Consider the following 24,996-nt stretch of genomic DNA (forward strand, 5'->3'; position numbering starts at 1 on the left):
TTTCAGACTGGGCTGACGCAGTTGTGTGTGTAAATTTCCTGGCAGAAGAGGAAGGTGACTGTGTCCAAAAGACATTTTAGAGTGTGAATTCACAGCTTTTCCATGTCTAATCAGGGAACGTAAACCGTTAGCCACATGCTCTCCATTTCCATCACATTTTTTCACACTTAAACAGAAACATGCCAAAGAAAAGGTGCTACATTTTTTAATGCCCCCAAATAGGAACCATGGGAGTCCGTTAAATGCTGTGGCCATTTCCAGCATACAAATCAATTTTCCTTGTGGTGGTGAAGTGGTGAATAATGCCTGGTTTGTTTAAAGGAGCATGACTGATTTTGGATGAAGTATCCTGTCACTTTGGCATTTTCAGTTTTATTTATTACGCACAACAGTATAAAACCTGGTACTGGTCTCAGTGCCAGGCTTACAAGTGGGATAGCTGAAAGGACTACATAACTCCTGGTGCAGCAAAGAAACTCTCCTTCTGCAAGACTTTTGCTGGACTCCTGAGAAATTATTTTGAATAACATGGCAGAGAAGGATTTCATCACTTGGCATCTGCTGGCTTTATTTTTTCTTCCATTTTGCCTGTGTCAAGATGAATACATGGAGGTGAGCAGAAGATCTTATAAACCAGTGGCTAAAGTATTGCAAAGTCACCACCAGACTGGCCACAAAGGTTCCAGAAGCAGGGAAATTTTGAAACAGCGGAGTCAACTTATAGAGTGGACTGTTGCTAATAGCTCTTCTACAGACCAAAATGTTCTGAGACCAGAGGTAGATGATGTAGAACTGACTACCTCAGATAGAGTCCAGGTACTCTGAATTAATCTTCTAAAGATAACTTTACAGCTAATGAGATTTTTTTTTTTTTTTTTAAGATTACTAATAATATATTTATGAAATGAATTTTATTACAGCTGTACAATGGTCTGTATTCTGCTGGGTTGCTTAATACAACTTTTAAATGAGCTGGGAGAGTCGACAGTGTATTTGGGGACGATGGTAATAGCACAGATAGAAGCCCTGTTTGGCTGAAACTTCAGATAAAGCCTCTTAACCATTTCAAGCTGTTACTTTCTTAATATATTAAAGTTTCAGAATCAATCAACTGATTTGGCTTTGGAGGAAAATTAAAGAATTTCTAGAGGTATTTGCAAAGATTCAACTAGCAGAGAATGAAACTTGAAAATCATATTTGTCATATATTGAGACAAACATAACAAAATTCTGAGTAGTCAGAATTACAATTCAGAAGGAATGTTTGAAAAAAACCCACAGGTACTTGTGTCTGAGATCTGAGTAGCTTTAGTAATTACATATAACAACTTAGTTTTGATGGGAAAAAGATTTGGATTTGAATGAAACTTTTAAAATCAACTGCAGCAATTGCTTTTTAAACCGGGGGTGTTTTATGCCTTTTACATGGCAATTTGGATATTACAGTCATCAGCTTACAGCAAACTGAACAGTTTGATTATACATAAATACTGCAATCTACATTCAAAAGAAAAATCTGAAGGGTAGAAGCTTTTTCTAGCAGAACAAAATGCTACTAAAAAAAAATTCTGTTAATTGGTACTTTTTAGAAATAACAAGAATGTGAGTGTTTTGTTCTTATTACTGATACCAACGTTTGGTCCTGTACAGCTCACTGTTTCTCATTTGTGATTTAAAATTCTTTTAGATCAAACCATGATATTTTGAATTCCAAAAACCGTGGACAGACAGACAAGTGTTGAATAACAATCTACTCCTCAATCTGCTTCATGATATACAGACAGGAAATCTGATTTTAACCCCATTTTAGGCTTAAGTGACTGAAGCACATCAGAGTATGAGCATGAGTTTACTACACCATTATATGCCTTGTCTTTAAATTTTGTAGTTGCATTTCATATTTCCTGCACAGGAATTTTATGTTCTTCTAGTGCAATTGGTAAGAAAGACATTTGACCTTTGGTATGTTGAATGACATTTGCAACATACAAACAATGTAATCAGTAGGATATGTTGTACAATGAGTCAGTTGGCATGTGTGTGTGTTTGTCTTAAGTGCATAGAGAATTGTGCACTTGCATACTATAGACTCTTTGTTGCTGGTAGTTATAGACAGTTGCTAACAAAATATCAGATAAAGCAAGATTTAATGCAATATAATGATTTTTTAAAGGTAAAATTTTCCATCACAATAGATTCCACTGCTTCTGGGTGCATGTGTCTCTTGTACCACAGTTTAGTACCTGTATGAAGTTGTTTTCTGCTAGAAGAAACTGTGACACTAAAATTGAGTCCAGCAAGTCTGAGCACAGCTGATGGCAGTCATTTACTTGCCAGCCTCCTCTCTAGGAAACAATCTTTTGAAATGATGGAGAAATGATGCAACTTTTGGCTTACTGAAATGAAATGGAGTTCTAGCAGATATGTGACAGGGCTAATCCATCGTGGAGTGGATGCAATAGGTATTTTCAATCTTGAGACTCCAGGGGTTTCCAGGCAGAGGAGGAAAAAAGACAGAAAGGACATATTCTAACTTGAAACCTCTTCCTTCCCCAAGAACTGTTTGGCAGCTGCTGGAAACAACCAATCTGTGAAGTCAAAGGTTTCACTCCTAAGTCCCTACTTTCTTGATTATCTCAGCTGTGGCTGGAGAACTCTTGCTAAAGTATAGTAAAGATCTTGTTCCGTGATGTGGCACTGAAACAGTAGCATTTGCTTAAAAAGCCAGTTTCTGTACTTCCAGTAATTCATGAAAAATATGCTTTTCTGAAACATGAGAACTCAATGAAGGGAGAGACATTTCTCCTTTTTGAGACTGCTCCTTGAAAACTTCCAGGTACTATACAAGATACTGGTGTTTTGCCTCAAATGCTGGTGTTTTTCTTACCTCATTGCTAGAGAAGTAGCACAGAGAACTCTGGTGCCCACACAGGCATGCTATTATGTATTTGGAACAGGAGCCAAGAGCAGTGGCTGTACATTACTTGTCTCCTGCATTATCTTAGACAGCATAATAGAAACCCGTAAAATTAATCAGGAAGTAAAAAGAACTAAATCTCCAATTATGATCAGTTCATAAGTTTAAATTAAGGGAATTTTATAAACCATCTGCTGTCTAAAACTGCCTTCTACATACAAAACTTTAGGAAAATCAGCAAATATCCCTGCTATCACTGTTTCCAGCTTTCTATTGTTTTAGGTTAGTGATGTAGCAGATACATTTCAAAAGCCTCTAAATCATATTTATGTTCTGAAAGCAATGCCAAAGATTCATTGTGCTATAAAATTTATGTGGAAATGGCTGCGTAGGACACCTTTGGCAAGTAAGCTGTAATTAACCTCTACGTCCCACTTGAGTGTACTTTTACATTAGGCACAGGCTTTTCTTTGAACTGTAGCTTTCATTTAGTTCTCTGATTTCAGAGATTTAAAAAGTATCCTCAAAATTCATTGTTCTTGGCATTTGATTGTGAACATTTTTTTCCTCCTAGTCAAAGAATTAGTAAAGTTAATAAATCAGTACTTCTTTATGGCTTGCATAAGTGTTTATTTATAAGTCAGTGGGACTGCCCAAGCATAAATAGACTGGCAGAACCTGCCTTTCTGCACATGTAATAACCTGTTGAGTCTTTGGAGAGATGATGTCAAAACAGGCTTTGGCTATGACCAGCACTATTGTCTATTTCACAATAACACTGCTGGTAATCTAATACCATTTGGTCAGAATTTCAGTGCATTGTGTAACGTAACAAATCTTACCGTGCAGAGACACTCACATGCCTGAAGTGAGGCTTTCTGACACACGTATTTCATTTTGGGGAGCTTGTGATTTCACATAGCAATAAGACACAGTTGTAACTATTTGGATATTTCTAGGCTGATCACAATTATTTGCACTTGGCAGATGTCTATATGGTTGGCTTTTTCATTTAACTTGAATATCAAACACTATCAGAGAAAAAGCTGGAGATTTTGCTGTCAGACAAACACTTTATTCTGATGGTGCAAAATGTTTGCACAGTTCCCATCCTCTCAACTACCCTTCGAGGACTGAAAATGAGTTGAAAGCAGTCACTTCTCTCATATTCAGAAATGTTTGATCATTGTGCCTGGTGATTATCTGTTCTATTCTTCATAAGGAGAGATAGGAGAGATACAGGCTCTCCAGGAACAGACAGTCAAACAGGTAGAACTCATTTTTCTCATACTGCATAGACTTTATCCAGAATAAAAGTGAAAAAGCAAAGTGTTGACCAACATTATATAAATCCAAAGCCCTTTTGTCCACTGCAATTATTAACATTTCTATAAGTCTATGAATAATGAGTATATTTATCTGCTGAGCTGTCAGATTAGCCTCTATTCCCATGAGAGCTCCACTGGCAGTGGTTCCAGCTATGGAGGGCACATGTCTGTGGCAAGCAATATTTTGGTGGCATGAAAGGTAACTTTCTGTATCAGTGACATAAATTTTAAAGCCTCTTGAAATTAATGAATTTTGAGTATGAATTCAGGGGGGTTTCTTAAATGCTTTCAAAACATGGACATAAAACTTCAGTATTTCAAATCCAGCTGGTGACATTGAGGGCAGAAATACAGCATATCTGTATGATCATTTGGCAGTTCTCATCTCACCAGAGGCTAATTGGCTGTTAAACCAATAGATCTGCATTAAGCAAGTCATTAGACGATGACAGAGAGGAATGGAATGGAAAGAAAGCAAAGGAAGTGAGAAGGAAGACAAACAGTAGAATGCTGAGAGAAAAGGTGCAGTTGGAATTACTGCCCTCTAGAATTTAAGAACTGCACATTTGTGACTCTGGATAGTAGCAAAGAATTGTTAAGAAAAAGCAACAAAACAGGAAGAATGAAGATGTAGAGAAATAAAATCCAGGACATCTGCCTCAGCTGAGCCATCAGAAGCTTTGTGACCACTAAATCACTACAATGAAAACTAACCAGGATTGAACAAGACTCCATAGAAATAAATACAGCAGGGTGCAATTAAAGAGTACTGAAATAAAGCTGTTATCAAACTACTATTACAGAAACTGAGCTGTGTATATTTAACCTATTAGTTTATTTATATTGCTGTATTACTTTTATCATACAAACTGGTTAGAGACAAGCATCCACAACTGCTAATAATCAAATGCCATTGATACCAGGTGTTGCAGTCACTTCAAATTTTTGTCTCATAGCTTGGTAACTCTTTAGGTTCCCCAACTTAAATACCTGGCAAATACACAAGACTGAGGACTTGAATAGTTGTGTATTTTTAATGTCTTTCTAGCAGTCTGACCCAATTTCCTTAATGCTTAGCAGAGGATCATAGCTGATGGCCAACTGAAATCCCTTTTTTCTTACCACTTGTTGCCTAAAGTCCTGTTTGTCAATAAAAGTCAGCTGAAATGTGGGATCAGCAAAAAGTAGTATTGATGCCTAACTGAAATGTTAATCTAGCTTTCATCACTTGGTATTATCTTATTTTCAAAACCCCCATTACTTGACTTAACTTTTTTTTTTTCTCCCTTAAATCTTTTGAAAATAACATTTTTGGAGAGAACCCAAGTTTAGCAGATTTCAGTCCAGATAAGCATTTTAAAAAGCAGCATATATGCAGAGTCTACATAATGAAGAGCCTGTGTCTGACATGCACATGATCAATTTACTCCATGAATGAGTTATTTAAAGCTTATTTTTGTGCCCTTAGCCCCCCCAGACTGGACCACAGAATCCAGACTGTAGCTCCTGCTGCCGCGGTGACTTTGGAGTTCGACTCTACCAAGGGCCCCCAGGACCTCCTGGACCCCCTGGGATGCCAGGTAACGATGCACTTTAATGGATTTTTGAGCAACCTAATTTTAGGCTATAAATTTCAGGTTAGTCTGTGGAGTACTACAGAATGATCCAAATCCGTATCAGGGGATGGATTTGGAAGCAAGCTTTTCTACAATTTCCTGAGGGGACAGACTCTAAAGATTTTTCTAGTGAAAAAACATTTGATAATAAAATTCAGCTTTCACAAATTCATGTTGAAAGCAATTTCATTGCATTTCTAGGCCAAATTATTTTTTCTCCTTAAAGTAGCATGAAGCTTCCATTAAAGCTGGAACAACTTATTTCCTGGAGTTGATTATTGTTTTCACTCTGACTATCCTGTAATGCTATTTTGTTCTGTATTCAGGAGATGTTTTCATCAGGCATACTGCTAGCCAAATTTCTACACAGACACACATACCCCTATTCTTTCACTGAAACTTCTTCATTTCTTTCTTGCTTGTTTTATTTTTCCATAATAAAAAGTACTTTTTTTAAGGCAAAATATGCACACAGAAGAACATGGTGCACAATAAGAATTTATAGTTTCACCTAGAAAAAAAAGAAGGGCCCATAAAAGGAAAAAGATAGCTGTATGTTGGTCTATGTTCATTACAGAAGCTACTGGGGGTAGGGATTTGAAAATTACCATCCCTAAAGCAGATAGATAACATTAATGAAACGATGAAACCTCTTATGCGTTTTGTATCAGTTGAAAGCAAACTTCTTAGGAGCAGCACACCATTTTTTATTACACCACACTTTCAAGGCTGCCAGCTGAAATATTGAGACGCAGCCTAGTCCACTGTTGCCTTTTCCTCATATGAATGTGTAACTCAGACACACTCTCTTTCTATCAAAGGATGCCAGAATTGTAAGGCCCATCGTATCCCTCTGCAGTTTGGAATTTCTCTATTTCCTTCAAATGCTGCATTTCCTATCACTGCACACTTAAGCTGAAGGGCAACAGCTGTCTTTCTCTTGATTGAATCAAGTATTGTTTGTACACTTCTGTTCTGAGCTGTTAGAGAAGTGGTTCTCTTGTTACACAAAGGATCAATCTTGTAATTTGGAGGAGTTATTGATTTCCCAAACAAAAATTGCTTCTATTCTTCTGTCATTCAGACATTTTATTTGAAGTCGTTTTCCTAATACAACAACTTTGAAGAATCACTTACTCAGATTTGCTCTCAACAACACCATTCTTGAAAATTCCTAACTAAAGTGACTAATTAGAAAACAAGCAGAGTGACAAAGAACATAATTTAAATTCAGGTAGATCATTGATGACACTAATTAATCCTCTGAGTAATTAACTGAAAGATCAAGCTCTTGCTTTAGGCAGGCATAATAATTACTCTGTTATCTTGACCAATTTTAAAAATTTGTCAGATGCTTAGACGCTTGGTCAGTAATTTCTTCAGTAAACAAGAGGAAGTAATACAGCAGATGCAGAAATGCATTTGTTGTAATGACCCCTATTATAAGAAGCCCTCTCAGAAAAGCTTCACTGAAACACTGTCTTCAAGCCTAGGAACAAGCAACCAACCTGTTAAGGCCAACCAGCACACCAAGAACACAGCTCCTCCAATTTTCAGCACAGATGGGCCAGTTTGTAGCTAGTTTAAAGTTACACAACAAGTGTTACCTTAAGCTTTAAAATTTTGAAGACAGCAAAATGTCTTTCAAAACTATCTTATCCTAGCCTAGTCACCTTGAATTAATAGGAAATATTTTCACAAGACAAGAAAAATAAGACTGAAAATGCAGACTACCTGATACGTGTCAGCCAACAATGGCCTTCACTTTACCCCAGCCTCGTGTCCTATGAGGTCTTCTCCTTGAACATCTTCCCTGCAAGGCAACTGACCTGAGACATCTGCAGTTAATAAAGCAATAACAAGATAACATGGTGATTAACTCTTAAACACCAATGTATATCCTTCTGGAAAATGCTCATCTTTATCCAACGGTACTGAAAAGTGCATGTGTTGCAAACTGCTAAAAAAGGACCCAGATACAGTATCTGTTAACGTGCATGAAATGATTGAAGTTATAACAGGAAGGTCCATTTCTTTCAAGGAAATCATGGAAACAATGGCAATAATGGAGCAACTGGCCAGGAAGGAGCCAAGGGTGAGAAAGGAGACAAAGGAGATATGGGACCAAGGGGAGAGCGCGGCCATCATGGACCCAAAGGCGAGAAGGGTTACCCTGGGATCCCTCCAGAGCTACAGGTACAAAACATCTGCCTCACGTTTGCTGCAGTGGAGATTAGTACAGGACACCTGAGAAGGAGATCCACTTGTAAAAGAACACAGTGAAAGCAGATGAAGCATTTGTCATGATTGACAGATAATGCTCCACCAGATCTTCCTGGAAAAGAAAATCAGCAAAGTTTACCCATTTTAGACTAAGAATTCATGAAAGTAACAGCAAGAAATATGGCTCCCTATTACAGCAGTAATGCAGTATCTGGGTGAGTGAAGGTGAATAACAAGGATGAACATTTTTTCTATTAAGCTCCATTATATTACATAGCTCTCTGCTTCCTAGAGAAAAGAGCAAAGGAGTTCCTTAGACTAATGCTCCTTAAGTCAGTTAGGTCTTGTGAGACTCACAGAAGTATATATATCCAAATCATCCAAATATTGGGTCAAAACCTTTGAACTCGGAACTGAGCCCTCTTGTTTCGAAAAATACCATTCAGCAGAATGGTATTCATCACAGCATTCATCTGTGTTTTCCAATGGTTCAATATCCTATGTATGCTGAGATGCATGTGGGCTCTGTTAGGTATGAGCCATCCAAAATCCAGAGAAGCATTAAAAATTGAGTTCAAGATTGAGCTGATAAGCTCTGCTGAGGGAGGGACATATTTGTACTCATTATTATTATTATTATTATTTTTACCTAGTCTTCTAGCTTTTAGATTAGAGTTCATTCATTCCACCAGGCATGTGCAAGGTGGTGGAGAGCTCACATACTTGTACCTGCAGTACAGCAGAGTTATGATGGTGTGATTGGGATTGTCTGGTCTGCAGAAGACTCAGGAGAGAACTCATAGCTCTTTACAACTAGCTGAAATGAGGTTGTGACGAGGTGGGGGGTCAGCTGCTGCCCCCAAGTAACTAGGGAGACAGGACTAGAGTGACTGGCCTCAAGTTGCACCTGGGGATGTTCAGGTTGTATATCAGGAAGGATTTCTTCTCTAAAAGAGTGGTGGGCTGCCCGCGGAGGTATTTCAGTCACCATCCCTGGAAGTGTTCAAGAAACGTTTAGAGAAGGTTTACTGGGGAAATACTGGTGGTAGGAGGATGGTTGGACTAGGTGATCTTGGATGTCTTGTCCAACCTTGATGATATGATTCTATGATTCTAATCCTGTTCTTAAGGCAATCAAAAGTGAATGAGACTTGGATATCTAAGATCCTTGCTTACAGCTGAAAATGGATTCTAAGAGTTGTCCACACTGTACACTACAGTGTAAAGATACATGATCAGTTCATCAGCAGTAGCAGTAAACTTGAGTATGTCTGTGGAGTGGCATAGGTACTAAAGGCAAGATTTGGGTGTGTGGAAAGGCCTTGGGATTAGAGTCTCCAGCTGCCACTGTGGTGGCATCTGTAGGTCTTATGTCAGATTAGCCAGTCTCACAAGGGGGAGTCCTAAAGCACTTCATACGGCTCTAAATGCATTTGTGTGAGCCATTGATTATGGTTGGACTTAGATCCAGATTGAGGAACATACTTATGTAGGGAGCATCTAAACTCCCTTTATAATTATTGGGGACTTACATTATTGTTGGGGAATTATTATTGAGAACAACTCAACTTCATCTAACAATCATTGCTTTTTGGGGCATACGGTTCTTCAGATTTAATGAGCCTATAGATAAAATCTCCAGCAATTACAAGACAGTTTACATCCTTGCTCACATGTACATACTCAAATGGAAGTGTCTTAGTCTTGAGCTGATTCATATCCCCAAACTCTGTTCACCGCTAAAGGTACAAAATTTGGATAAAGCAAATGTACAGAAAAATTAATTCCATTTATAAATCCTCTGACTTTGGGCAAAACTGAAGTTCTGATCTACTTGAAAATCTACTTGAAAAGGTTTTAACTGAAATGTGTTTTTCCAAATAAAAGTCATTCATATCTGTTTTACAACCTCATTAAGAATATGCAAATTAACAGCAGAATCACTAGTATAACCAACCTGTGCAATGTGGGAAAATGACTTCACATTTCTTGGTGTTATTTATACTTGAATTCTCAGCCCTAGGTTGCAGAAAGATGGGATAACTGACAAAAGAAAATAGTGAAAATGAAAACAGTTTCCAAAACTAATAGACATTTGTAATACAGCATAATTATCTTAGCAATCTTTAAAAAGCAAGTGGAATTAACATTATAGCTGAATACCTTTGAAAACATATTTGTTGCAGTTATGTTCAACATAGATCATTTTGCAATATTAAGATGAGCTATCAGTATTTTTTCTTATATAAGACAGTGGTAGTAATTTAGTTATAAATTGAATAATGAAATGGCTTGAATAACAAAGGCTCAGATTGTAATAACTTTTTTAAGGTAAAAGTTATTCACTCTTTGACAGATGTGCTTAAAAATTCTTTATAGAGTGGAGTACATAATTTTTTGTTAACATCATGCTTAAGAACGCAGGAGAGAGGAGAGGAAGAGTAAAAAGACTTCTGAATACAATGCTGGTTTAAGTACAGAGTTACTTTGAAAGACTTGCATTTCACAATGAGACACAGAGAAAGGGCATTTTTTTCAGCTGTTCTGATCAGCCCAGAAAAGTACCTTGGGGTTAGAGAGAGAGTGAAATGGAATCTGAACAAAGAGTAATAAATTCCATTTACAGCCATTACAGCTGCTTTGCTTTAACATAGAATGAACTTTGATGTGAACCTGGCTGAGAAGCAAGAACGTAACCGTTTACTGTCAGAGAAAATGTACCTGTATAAGGATAAAGAAAATCAGCCCAAGCTTTCAGCTCACACCTGGAGGTCCTTATATTTCTGAGAAAATGGCTAATGATTTCCATTGTTGGATCAGAACTGGCATCTGATTTCGCCTCATTTCTCATTTGGATTTGAAATCAAAAGTTTTGGGTGTTTTTTTTTTTGTTGTTGTTGTTCTTTGTTTTGTTTTGTTTTTTTTTTCCTTGTTTTTTAATAACTGTTTATCTGGAATCTCATTAAAAATTGGTTATTGTAGGGAGCACTTAACAACTGTAATTGAACGCTCTTCTTCTAATTTTTCTTCAGAGAAATTGAGAGGAATAAAGTGCCCGTTAAGTCACCATATGACTTTCCAGCATGCAGATGCTGCAATTCTGCCTATATTCTTTCTACTGACAATCAGGTGGGGGATTATAGACTGACAAAAGAGATAACCCTCTGCACCCCCATGCAACACATGGGTTGTACCTTGGTACCTTACTGAAGTAATTTGAATTGTCCAATGTGGGAGGTTTTGCACTGCTTCCTAAGAAATAAAATTCACAGCCTATATACCTCCCTGCAAAAAGTGAGAACCACAGTTCTCAATTTCTTCTTTTGATATTTACCATCCTCTGTTGTCATGACTGAGGAATATGGGGCAAGAGAGGAAAAGTGCTTATTATTGAATCCCAGCCACCAAACTTCTAGAAGATCTCTAATAAAAATGCCTAATTTAACTTTGAAGGTAATTAGCAAGTAACAATCGTGTACGGATTCTACCAAGATTGTTTATTTAACATATTCCATTTAAAGCAATATCCAGTTTAAGTACATTTGGGAGCATATAAAAACCAGTTAATTCACATTTATCTAAAACATCGTACCAGTTGATTATTGCATCATTCTAGAGAGACTTGAAGGTAAATAAAATCTAAAACTAAGGTTCTGCCCTGCAAACACTTGCCCATACACTTACCTTTGCAGTCATGAATAGTCCAATTGAATCTAAGAAAGCTAGTACTCTTCTAGCTTCCTTCAATGGGAGTTTTGTTGGTGGAGTTTAATGGCCTTGGAACAGGCCCTAGAAGAACATCTCTGTCAGGAAAATAAACAGACTGCAAATCCAGGAAAAAATAATGTAGCTGATTCCTCGACACATGTACATTTAATGAATGATTGACTAAGAAGTACATTTTTCCAGGTTGCATTCATGGCTTCCATGGCTACTCACTTCAGCAACCAGAACAGTGGGATCATCTTCAGTAGTGTTGAAACTAATGTTGGGAATTTCTTTGATGTAATGACTGGGAGATTTGGTGCTCCAGTGAATGGTGAGTATTTGCCAAACAAAAGATCGTAATTCTCAGACCTCTGGGGAAAAGCATGGTCAGTAACAGTGAGAAAACAGTACTGAGTTAGCACAAGATCAGACTCACCCTGGAAAGTGATTACCACCTGCTTTCAGGAAAATGAAACCGGAAACTGAGTAAGTCAACAGAAGGCTTGCCAGCCATCAAGAGGAGATGGAGGAGGGAGAACAATAGTAAGTGAAGACTAAGACCATCTTCCTCCATCTGGCCTTTCTCACCCGTTTATTCATCTACTTACAGTTATGACACTTAAGTTACATTTAATGGAAGTCAGGCCCTCCAAGCTTGCTGTGCCACTTGTCTTACTGGCGCTTAGAAGCATAGGTGATTTTCCTGCCAACTGCTTTTTTAATACAATATTAAGGTTAGTATTATATATAATAATATTATTAATAATAAGGTATATAATAATAATAATAAGGTATATTATATATATTATATATATATACATATATACGTATATATATACAATAATATTATGGTTAGTATATAGAACCATAAAAACCTGAGTTGGAAGGGACCCATAAGGATCATTCAATACAACTCCTAGCTCTACAAAGAATCACTCAAAAATGTGTGTGGAAATTAATAAACTTTGACCTGTTCAACAACTTTGATGCACGCTGCAAGCTCCCCATTGTAGGGCCGATGCTACCAAACTACAGTTCAAGCAAAAGAAGGTAGATCTCCCTCCTGCAGGCATTTTGTAAAGCTTCTGATACGTAACAGAGCTGCTCTAGTAATATTGTTGGTACCTTTCAGAAATGAAATCGCTCAGAATGATGATAGAGAGGGACCTGCTGTGCAAGCAGAAAAAGTAGTGCATTGCACAGGATGCATTACAACCAGGAGAGCAGCAGTGAGTGCTGTTACAATTGCTCATGCCCTGAGTGGTCCTGGTGGCGTGCTGGCTACCTGATGGCCTCCAAGACTGAGCCCTTTCAGGAGTAGGCAGGAACATGAAAACAAGGGAAAGAATGGGAAAGAAAAATCACTACACTCAGCCTTTGGGAAATTTCACTTTCAGTCAGATGGAAGGGATGGGCAGTCCATCCGTGTTCAAGTAAAGTCATTCTTTTGGAACAGGACATAGCTTAACCCCCAGCACATGTAGAACAAAAATGAACCAGGTTTTGGTTTCGCTGCAAGCAGAGCAAAATGCCCACTGAAAAAGCTGAAGTAATTTTGGTCTCAGCTGCTTTTTTTTTTTTCCTAAGCAAGAAGTAGTCTGTAGAGTGGCTACTTCCCTCTATGAAGAAAATACTTTGGTAATCATTTCAGGGGTGTATTTCTTCACCTTCAATATGATGAAACATGAAGATGTGGAGGAAGTGTATGTGTACCTGATGCATAATGGCAACACAGTATTCAGCTTGTATAGGTAAGTAGACGACTAAGACATTTTCTCAGCATAATACAGTCGCATCGATGTGAATACATGCTCACATTTCAAAACACAAACTTGTTCTTTATTGAAGAAATATCACAGGGTGAGATAACAAACTAAGGAAAAATATTACATTTTGCCCTCCTCAACTTGCAAATTTACACAGCATCTGTCCCTGAGACAAGGCTGGAAAATGACCCTTAATCAGAAGTTCCTCACTGCTAAGGGAAAATGAATTCTCACTGCAAGTCAGATTGGAGTCTACTGGTAGAATACTATCATTCTGCTAAAACATATCTTCACCCTCTTTTTTTTTTTTCTTTCAGTGAAAGTGTGTAATGAAATGTTCAGCAACTAAAAATAGTCTTATGGAAGGGTAAGGGAAAGCACTTTACTTTAAAGGTGGAGAGCAGTAGTGAAGACAAGTAAGAAGCAAGGGTGTTCCATTTACTGGCTTTGTTAACATTAATACAATTTGAACAAAAATTTTCTAAGCTGTATATATTTCTTGAAGATTCATGAAGAATAAGATTCACTTTTAACTTAATATCTTCTATATCGACCAGGTCAAGAAGCTTATTGCCAAGAGGACAGGTGCAAAAAAAAGGGTTTGAAAAAATGTTATTTGATTAATATCAGTAAGAAGTCTGGAGACAAAATCCAGTTTATCTCTGAAACCTGATAAAGCATACACGAAAGCTTAGACTCGGCACAATGTATTTTAGGCACTTACAATGAGAGCAGCTCTACTTAAGCTGTCTAGACTTCTTCAATGGCCAGTAACAAAGGCCAACCGAAGGGTACTTAGAATCATAGAATTGCTCAGGTTGGAAAAGACCTTAAAGATCATCAAGTCCAACCACAACCTAACCATACTATCCTAATTAACAATCCTCTTCTAAATCATGTCCCTGAGCACCACATCCAAATGGTTTTTAAACACGTGCAGGGATGGTGACTCAACCACCTTCCTGGGGAGCCTATTCCAGTGCTTGTAAAGAAGTGTTTCCTGATATCCAAACTAAAACTCCCTTGGCACAACTTGAGACCATGTTCCTGCATCCTTCTCCCCTTGTACTTCGTTCCCAGCAGATCTTCTCTGCAAAACAAAAAGCACCCTATTATTTCTCTAAAGCATTGAATCTAGAAAAGGCAAAGGGTGGGGGAAAGAGAACCAACAATCAAAGGAATAGTTGGGTTAGCCCACATTAAACGCATCTGTGTTTCAACAAAAGTCCTCAAGGTGATTTAAGTACCCTGTCTACCTGCTGCCTTGCAAGAAGTACAGAGAACCAGCTCACATGAGACTTCCGACCTTGAGGCATTTAAATTTGATTGTGATGAATCGCATGGAAAGAGAGATCATGTAAGAAAATTCAGTGTTGCAAAGGGTGAGGATAAGTTTATTTTAAATAGTAAAAACTCATAACCTATGAAGGAAAAATACATAATTTAAACCTTCAGAATTCCAGAATTTTTGAAAGAAATGATGAAATTAGGTAAGGTGCAATGTTTGACTTAGAGATCAAATGCAAAATAAATAAATAAATAAACCTCCAAAAGTTCAATAGTGGCAAGTCTTAATGTGCTTCCTTGGATTAACTTTTTTTTTTTTTTTAATTGTTTCCTTGATCATTGCCGACAAAGAAAAACTGACTTGTTAAAATGTTCATCCTCAGCTATGAATCAAAAGGGAAGGCGGACACCTCAGGAAACAGCGCCGTGCTGAAACTTGCCAAGGGAGATGAAGTTTGGCTGCGGATGGGAAATGGAGCCCTCCATGGGGACCACCAACGTTTCTCCACCTTTGCTGGGTTTCTTCTTTTTGAAACCAAGTAAAGAAGAAAACAGCCAAATAGCTGTTTATGTGAAGAAGCTTCTTCTTGGAACTGCATTTCTTTTCTGGACTGTGGAACTGTATAGGTCAGGAAGGCTTGTTTTGATGCAGTGCATTGCTATTCCCGTTTCAGAGATGAGCTGGATACATTGGGTAGTTAACCCAATTTTTATTGCTCTCTTCTTCAAAGAGAAAAACAAAGCAAAATAGTTTCAGTAATTTAGAGAGCAGTTTGCTCAATAAAGCCAATTTTGTCTGTAAATATACTTAACTAAAGTATATACCAGGAATTGAGAAATTGATACTTTTTTTTTTTTTTTTAATAGTGTGTTCATTTAAACTTGCATGGAACAGGCCAGAATGAATTATAAGTAGGCTCAGCTGAGACCAATTTTAAAGGAAGACATTTTTACTGGACTAGAATGAACTTTACACATAAAAAAAACCCATGAAAATAAAGAGGTCCAGGATTCAGCTTTATTCCATTCCCATCTCAAACCTCTGAAGATGCCTATGATGTCAGTTTTCACAGATTTTTAGTTTGTATTTATGCTTGCTTGCTCTCTCCAAAACACAAAGAAAAAAAAAAGAGCAGCAGTAATTTCAGCCTTAGTCGCAACTTGACACTTAGGTAATTCAGTCTGCAGAGAGCAGGGAACTGGACAGGGGACCTGCCATGTTTCCTCCTGGCCTTTAAATTAATGAAACCTGATGTAACGAATGCAAGCTGTCAAAACAGAGAGGAGTTGGGACATGTCAACAGCACAGAGAAACATATGAACTATGGAGTTTGGGGATCTTTCAGAAGGATGTATATTTTAATATAGCATATTTACTTAAAAGTGAAGATGTTGATATAGTTTTCTTACCAGCCTTCCTAGAGCCAGTGTTTCAGGAAAAGACATTGCAGCCTGGAAAAGCTGTAGCAACCTAGTTCAATATTTAGCTGGTGAAAGCAAACACTGGCTGGCTCAGCACTTCTGACCATAGTAAATTGGGCCATTCTTCAGCATTAACATTTACACCAGTTTTTCAAAATCTGAGTACCTGAAATCCTGCCTTACTATTTTCTTTTTGTCAGATTCAACAAGAAATATACTAAAGAAATACAGAAGTTTGAATGCATCTTGTGCACATTCTGGCTCTCCACCATGAGCTAATGAAATACAGATTATATTTCAACAGGGTAAAGACAACAGTACCTGTCATTAATATGTAGCATGCAGGCAGGGTTAGGACAACATTTATTTGAAATTCTCTTATACTAAATAAAGATACCATTATTGGTACAACAGAGAAAGTGAATAAAATCTGCCCTATGAATTTCTATGTCCTTGTATTATTTCTAGAATATGGAAATCACACCTTATGATGAATAGTGCATGTTGATACTTGATGACTGTGATTTGCAATTTTTTAGGTTTATGCAGCAACCACTGAAAATATTCATCTTAACGAACTGTCCTCTGATGACTTTCATTCTCTCATGAATTTGGGATGGGTTTGTACCAGGTACATTTTAAAACCCAACACCATGTTATTATGATAAGTATCTTAGTAAGATTCTGGCATGCCTTCAATTTTAAACCTACCAATCAAGTGTTCAGATAACGCTGTTCTTCTGAAATAAATACACAAGATGTAAGAGGTGTATGGCATCACAAGTTAATATTCAAAGTAAGAAAAACCTTGGAAAAATTATTCTGTGTAGGTGTTAGCAATGTTTGCTTACTTTGTAAAACATACATTTACCCAATAAAGGTTAGTAGTCATAAAACTACAATGGTTTGTTCACATCTGTATTTTCTATTACATATCTGAGACCAGCTAAAGAATTTCACCATTTGAAGACAACAGAGATATATGTACAATATACATTTGTTAAGCACTAATTTTGCTACTAAATTGGAGAAAGCCAATATTGCTGAGGAGACCAGCTTCAGGGCAGGGATGCAAGAAAGAAGGAAGCAAAAAAAGACCATCTAAAAGCTCTTTTTAGGGCTTTTTTGAACCAGCAAAAGCACGGTGCCGGTGCTGGGAGTGGCAGCAGCTGGCAGCTTGTGGGCGGGCTGCTGAGACAGCAGGGGTGGAGCCGGCATCGCTCACTCTTATCTCCGTGATTAACCTTGCCTCTTTTTTTTTTTCTGTTAGGCTATGCAGCCGCCGGCAGGGCGGGAGCTCGCCCACCTGACGTGCCCGGTGGAAAAAGGGTGTTGCTGCCCACTGCTAACTGGCGTGGGAGGTGGGTCTTTTGGCAGGACACGTCAGCGTTCTTGTCCTTGCTCAGGTGACCGCTCTCCCACTCGCTGACCTGGAGACTGTAAGATCAAACATGGTCTCTTCCAGACGGCAGGCATGCTCCAAGAAGACTGTTGCAACCCAGATGGAGGGACTGCCCAGAACTGTGACGGTTCAAGCCTCTGGCTGCAGGGAGTGCCTGAGTCTGCTGCTGCCGGGGGACAATGGGAGGGATGCCACCTGCGTGAGGTGCAAGCAAGTGGATGAGCTGCTCAGCCTTGTGGTGGAGCTTAGGGAGGAGGGGGAGAGGTTAAGATCCATTAGGGACTGTGAGAGGGAGATAGACGTGTGGTGTAACTCTCTGCGAGAAACAAGCATAGATTGCAACCCCCAGCCTGTAGTGGACTCTCTCCCTTGTCGTAGTCAACCCGAGAGAGCTGACTTGAGAGGAGAGGAGGAATGGCAGCAGGTTCCACCTCAGCGACGCAGGCGGTGCCCTTCCCGACCTACCTCGGTTCCTCGGGTGCCTCTGATAGGTTTGAAACCCTGGAACTGGAGGGTGAGGAGGCTGAGAATGAGATGGTGGTACAGCCTCTGAGATTTCCTTAGGAGAGGCGGTCGGCTCCACGCTTGAAGACCGCCTCTTCCGGTAAAGAAAGGAAGGTGATAGTTGTAGGTGATTCCCTTCTACAAGGAACTGAGGGCCTGATATGTTGACCTGACCCAACTGGAGGGAAGTGTGCTGCCTCTCTGGGGCACGGGTCAGGGACATCACTAGAAAGCTGCCTGGGCTTATTCGCCCATCTGGCTACTACCCCTTATTGGTAGTTCAGGTTGGCAGTGATGATGCTGCCAAGAGAAGCCTAAGGACTACTAGGAATGACTTCAAGGTTCTGGGGAGGGTACTGGATGGTGCGGGAGTGCAGGTGGTCTTCTCTTCTATCCCTTCAGTGGCAGGGAAGGACACTGAGAGGAACAAAAAAGCCCTCCTCATCAATAAATGGCTTAGAGGCTGGTGCAGACACAAGAACTTTGGGTTTTTTGACCATGGGGCAATTTACTCAGCTCCTGGCGTGACGGCTGCAGATGGAGCTTACCTGTCTGCAAGGGGTAAAAGGATCCTAGCCTAGGAGCTGGCGGGCCTCATTGAAAGGTCTTTAAACTAGGAAAGAAGGGGGAAGGGGGCAAAATGAGGGCTGCTGAGGTTCAGGTAGTTCGAGGTTCAAAAGTGAACTTGATGGGTGATGAGGGTGGAGTTCGTACGGATGGAGTGTGGCAGGGGAATGCTGCCTCCCTGAAGTGTCTACACACTAATGCGCGCAGTATGGGAAATAAACAGGAAGAGTTGGAGATCTGCGTGCGGTCACATGGCTACGATCTCATTGCGATCACAGAGACGTGGTGGGACAGCTCGCATGACTGGAATGTTGTCATGGAGGGCTATGTGCTTTTTAGGAAAGATCGGCCGGCGAGGCGGGGTGGTGGAGTTGCTCTTTATGTAAGAGAGCAGCTAGAATGTATTGAACTCCACCTGGGGGAGAGTGGTGTAGCAGTGGAGAGCTTGTGGGTGAGAATCAAGGGGCGGGCTGGTATGGCTGACACTGTTGTGGGAGTGTGCTACAGGCCCCCTGATCAGGAGGAGGAGGTTGATGAGGCCTTCCACAAGCAACTGGAAGCAGTGTCATGATCCCAGGCGCTTGTGGCCAGGCATGCAAGGTCCAGACGGTTCCTGCAATGTGTTGAAGACAACTTCCTGATGCAGGTGGTTGAGGAACCGACGAGGAGATGGGTACTGCTGGACCTTATTCTCACTAATAGAGAAGGGCTTGTCAGGGAAGTAAAGGTCGGGGACAGCTTGGGTTGTAGTGACCACAAGATGGTGGAGTTCAAGATCCCGACTGGAAGAAGTATAGCAAAAAGTAGGATTGCTACCCTGGACTTGAGGAGAGCCAACTTTGATCTCTTCCAGGACCTACTTGGAGCTATCCCGTGGGCTAAGGTGTTAGAACATAAGAGTAGTCAGCATGGGTTCACAAGGGGGAGGTCGTGCTTGACCAACCTGGTGGCCTTCTATGATGTTGTCTCTGGCTGGATGGATTGGGGGAGAGCAGTGGATGTAGTCTACCTTGATTTCAGCAAGGCTTTTGATACTGTCCCCCACGACATCCTTATAGCAAAGCTGAGGAAGTGTGGGATAGATGAGTGGACAGTGAGGTGGGTTGAGAACTGGCTGACTGACAGAGCACAGAGGGTCGTCGTTGGCAGTGCAGAATCCAGATGGAGACCTGTAAGCAGCGGTGTTCCTCAAGGATCGGTGCTGGGTCCGGTCTTGTTCAACATCTTCATCAATGACCTTGATGAGGGGATAGTGGCCACCCGCAGCAAGTTTGCTGATGATACGAAGTTGGGAGGATTGGCTGACATGCCTGAAGGCTGTGCTGCCACTCAGTGAGACCTGCACAGGCTGGAGAGCTGGGCAGAAAAAACTGGATGAAGATTAACAACAGCAAGTGCAGAGTCTTGCGTCTGGGGAGGAATAATTGCATGTACCAGTACAGGTTGGGGGATGATGTGCTGGAGAGGAGCTCTGCGGAGAGGAACCTGGGTGTCCTGGTGGATGACAGGTTGGCCATGAGCCAGCAGTGTGCCCTTGTGGCCAAGAGGGCCAATGGCTTACTGGGGTGCATTAAAAAGAGCGTGGCCAGCAGGTCGAGGGAGGTGATCCTCCCCCTCTACTCTGCCCTGGTAAGGCCTCATCTGGAGTACTGCGTCCAGTTCTGGGCTCCCCAGTACAAAAAAGACAGATTTCTTGGATAGAGTCCAGCGGAGGGCCATGAAGATGGTGAAGGGCCTGGAGCATCTCTGCTATGAAGAAAGGCTGAGTGAACTGGGTCTGTTCAGCCTTGAGAAAAGAAGATTGAGAGGGGACCTGATCCAGGTCTATAAATATCTGAGGTGTGGGGGGCAGAATGGCGAGGCCAGACTGTTTTCAGTGATGAGTGGAGACAGGACAAGGGGAAACGGCCGGAAACTGCAGCACAGGAACTTCTGCACAAATGTGCGCAGGAACTTCTTTACAGTGAGGTGACGGAGCACTGGAACAGGCTGCCCAGGGAGGTGGTGGAGTCTCCTTCTCTGGAGATGTTCCAGACCTGCCTGGATGCCGACCTGTGCGACCTGCTGTAGGGAACCTGCTTTGGCAGGGGGGTTGGACTCGATGATCTCTGGAGGTCCCTTCCAACCCCTACAATTCTGTGTGATTCTGTGATAAAATACATTCTTTTTACATGCATATATATATGCACACATAAAAATTTAAATCCATAAGGTTTCCTTTAAAGAATTCATTTTCCTTTACGGTACGGCTATTTTCATTCATTTGGGGCAGCACAACCTGCTTAAAAACAAGAATATCCACATGCATTTTAAGGTTGTTTGTATTATCTGTTATGATGACCAGTGATACAAAATATAGTTTTGCCATTTTCATTTTACACAATTTTCACAAGTTTTGTACAACTTGGCATGCTAAGGCAGAGTGGGAAGCATCTGAAAAACACCACAAAAACTTTCTGACAGACAGCAACATGGGAACACATTCTCTATACAGGAACTGAGTGTTTGTGCCATGAGTAAATGTGAAAAGTCCTAGATGAAATTTACTTTGCTTTTGTCTGCATCTTCTAACCTACAAAAGAGCAGACGCATCATATCAGATGAAATATTTCAGATAGTATGTCAGTTCAGATCAACGCTTTCTTTCAGGAATACAAGTTCCTCAGGAAAGTCCACATTTGCTTTCTCAAACCATCTAAGATCAAAAAATGAAAAAGAATATGAACTAATTATAAACTAAATAAATTTGGCCATAGCTAAGGTACAAATTAATGCCTTATTGGTGACAATGTGGCTGTGTGACAGAAACAGTTAATAAAAACAAAGGCCTTTCACACTGACAAAACTAGAAAAATTGCCTATGGTGTGTACTGTGGAAGACACTAGTCAGCAGGAATGTCTTGCTGGAAAGGAACTAGGGCAAGATTGGCAATTAGTGGAACACATGATGCCCACTGGAGACCTGAAGCTCGGTATCTGGGCTCAGGCAATCAAAATCCAGGAATAACCGTGGCACAGACTTTCCAGTCCAAACAATAGCAGTTAATAATAAACTTGCAGGAAAATATTTATTTTCCTCAGTTTAGCCAGCATAAAGGTTAGTCAAATCTATTTGCCAGTCTCTTCATCTAAATCAAGAAAGCACAGTAACACCATAAGGTACAACTCAAAGGTGAATACTCTAATTTAGGTACAAGGGTAGCGGTCCAAAGTACAGAAATCACTGTCACAGACATTAGTAACTTGTCTTGTTTCAACAGAGTAATAGGGAGTAAACCAAACATTAATGGCAAAGCTTACTCTTTGCAGCAAGGCCAGATCTTCACTCCAGTCATTGCCTGGATTGAACAAATCGAAAAGAGCAGAATTTCTAGGATATGTTGATTTTAATGTAATATCACACATCTGTTCTCTGTGGATGGGAGTGGGCTTCCATTTCTAAATCTGTAGTTCATAGCCTCAGAAAGACAGACTCTTGGGCAATATGAATTCACAGCTACTTCAGAGGGATGTACTGACCTCACTCACACCCATTACCTCTGCAGTACTGAACTTATACAGCCACCTATTTCTTGCTGCATGTTAATGAATCATAGTAAATGATATTGTGTATATCAGCGCTGTACTGTTCTTACTGCAAGCCTATGAAAGGGGATGGCTGCTTGCTTTCAACACGTATTTTGTGTGATACGACTTGTTGCTTTGGGAGGATTTCTTGGATGCAGATCATGAGTAAACTAGTATATCTGTTTCTCTCTTACACCTATGTATTTCTTAACTTGTTAAAATGCAAATTTCAAAGTGAATTTAATGCTCATAGTTTTGCTCTCACTTTCCTGAAGCTGAAATCATTTAATAATGTTTTAACTTGGATGTTCTTGCTACAGAGTACCCACTGAAATGGCCAATGACAGCAAAAAAAAACCAAAAAAACAACCAGGTGTACAGCACTACATAAATGGGTTGCTCTGACAAAACTGGCAAAATCCAGAGGTCACCCAGTTTGTGATTAGAGCATTATTTAAATATGTTAAACCAAAAAATGACAGGTGAAAAGAAGGGGATGCAACAGAAATTTTATGTTCTTATTCAGCACAAATGCCAAGACTCTAAGATGAGAGGAGACAAACAAAATTGAGAATCACTTAAAGAAACACAGTGCCCCAGTAATGTCATGGTAACATGAAAACAAATCTATATATAGAAATGTGTCTGTAAAGGAGATGAATTATACAGGAAACAAGGCAGTTTCACTTGAATGAAAATGCATGTATTTTTATACTTCTTGTAAATGGCAGCATTCAGTGGATATACAATGGATACAACCTGTGCTTCCATTAGAGACCGGGCACCTACTTGAAAACTTGAATATTCTGGACATAGTTCTTTTCTGTTGGCTAGCACAGTTAAAAAAAAATTCAGCATTCACTTTTGCAGCCCATACTCAGTTTTGTAGTCCAAGTAACTTAGGAATAAATGAAAAAAAAAAGACAAAACAGTTGTCTTTAAGGGCCTCTTTGTTCTGCTAACTTGACAGACTGGGAGTGGGACATATACTTGAAAAGCCCTGTTACTTCGATGCCTGCTCCACTGCTTTTCCCAGATGGATGTCCATTCTTACCACCAGACTAAACAGAAAAAAAATGACTGTGGCCTCCGGTCAAATGTGGCTACTTTTCAGGCAGGCAGCATTAAAAGAGCAATGAATACAGAGTATGTGAATACAGGCTTTATTAAACTAAACAGAACTACCTGTGCTGCGTGAAGGGGAAGTGGTGAAATCATCAGGAAGACTTCATTCCAGAACCTAGAAAGAGCCTACAAGAAATCTATAGATGGACACTTTGTCAGGCAGTGAGGACAAAGAGTAACGCCTCTAAATCAGAAGAGAGTATTAAAAAAAAAAAAAATTCACTGTGAGGGTGATAGACACTGGCATAGGTTGACCAGAAAAGCTGGGGTTGTCCTATCCCTTGAGTTGTTCAAGGCCAGGTTGAATGGGGTTTTGAGCAACATGGTTAAGTGGGAGGTGTCGCTATCCACAGCTGCGTTTTGGAACTAGATGATTGTTAAGGTTCCTTCCAACCCTTCCAAGCCATTCTATGACTCTATGGTAAAACAGGAGACATTTCTGGCTTAAGCTCCACAATGCTCTACATGAGGCAGATGTCCCCCACAATGAAGATCTTCCGTTTGTGGCACTGCCGAGCTGATGGCTCCAGATGGATGAGCCCTAAAATCTTTACAAATTTTTATTTATTTAAAATCTCAGTGACATATTTGATATAAGCAGTTGTGCCAGCTCTGTCTTGACCACTTTACCTGGGAGATAGGCTGTGAGAGGTGGGGCTGTTCAGCCTGGAGAAGAGAAGGCTCTGGGGAAACCTGAGAGCAGCCTGTCAGTACTTAAATAAGGCCTGCGAGAAAGAGGAGGACAGACTGTTCAGTAGGGTCTGTTGTGATAGGACCAAGGGAGATGGCTTCAAATTAAGAGGGGAGATTTATATTGGATATAGAGAAGTTTTTTAAAATATGAGTGGTGAGGCACTGGAACAGGCTGCCCAGAGAGGTGGTGGGGTGCTCTATCCCTGAAGACACTGAAGGTGAGACTGGAGCAGTTGTCTGAGCACCCTGATCTGGATGCAGATGTCCGAATTCTTTGCAGGGGAGTTGGACTAGATGGCATGTAAGGCTCCCTTACAACTAAAACTATTCTGTGATTCTACAATCTGCTGAGGGCAATCTGCTAAGTGGTTAAGATGTCTATGTTGTGAGAACTGACTCTCCAGCAGTGATTACAACAGCTGTAGCATGACCAGAAAGCCCAGCTAACGGGCAAATCTGGTGAGGGGAAAAAAAACAAACAAAAAGGTTTTTACCAGCTCATCCACTAATATCTTGGAGCATGCCACGGGGAGGCTGAAGAACGTGTGTTTGTGTCCTCGTGAACCCTCCGCAGCAGCTTCACAAAGCAAGAAAAGGCGACTAGAGGGGCCCTGTAAAACACGACCCCGCAGTTCTTCTGTAAACTGTTGATTTTCACATTCCTCGCTGTCCGCCTGACCCTCATCCAGAAGGGAAAGCACATCGTAGAGCCTCAGCCTCACCAAAAGCCAACGGCGCGAGCAGGAAACCCGCCGCTCACCAGACATCCGCACCCAGGGCGGAACACGGGACCGATCCGAACGGCCCGAGGGGCGGCACGCCCCGCTCCCCCTGGGGCCCGTCAGCGCCCGCTGCGGCCGCTCGAGGATCG

At 40.4% G+C, this 24,996-nt stretch overlaps 1 protein-coding gene across 2 annotated transcripts; it reads left to right on the top strand.

Annotated features, from left to right (window-relative positions):
- The first annotated feature begins 440 nt into the window (after positions 1-440).
- Positions 441-17,169, top strand: C1QTNF3 (C1q and TNF related 3). Of its 2 annotated transcripts, none has more exons than XM_052670566.1 (6): positions 441-816; positions 5,714-5,825; positions 7,903-8,057; positions 11,994-12,123; positions 13,444-13,543; positions 15,229-17,169. In XM_052670566.1, exons 1-6 carry the CDS (start codon positions 529-531, stop codon positions 15,386-15,388), a joined length of 945 nt encoding a protein of 314 aa, XP_052526526.1. In that variant the 5' UTR covers positions 441-528; the 3' UTR covers positions 15,389-17,169. The 2 variants fall into 2 exon arrangements, with proteins under 2 accessions (XP_052526526.1, XP_052526525.1); XM_052670565.1 differs by having other exon boundaries at positions 441-612.
- Positions 17,170-24,996: the final 7,827 nt, after the last annotated feature.

This window comes from Tympanuchus pallidicinctus, unplaced genomic scaffold (genome assembly GCF_026119805.1).
Source record: "Tympanuchus pallidicinctus isolate F22 unplaced genomic scaffold, pur_lepc_1.0 scaffold9, whole genome shotgun sequence".
NCBI classification, from domain to species: domain Eukaryota; kingdom Metazoa; phylum Chordata; class Aves; order Galliformes; family Phasianidae; genus Tympanuchus; species Tympanuchus pallidicinctus.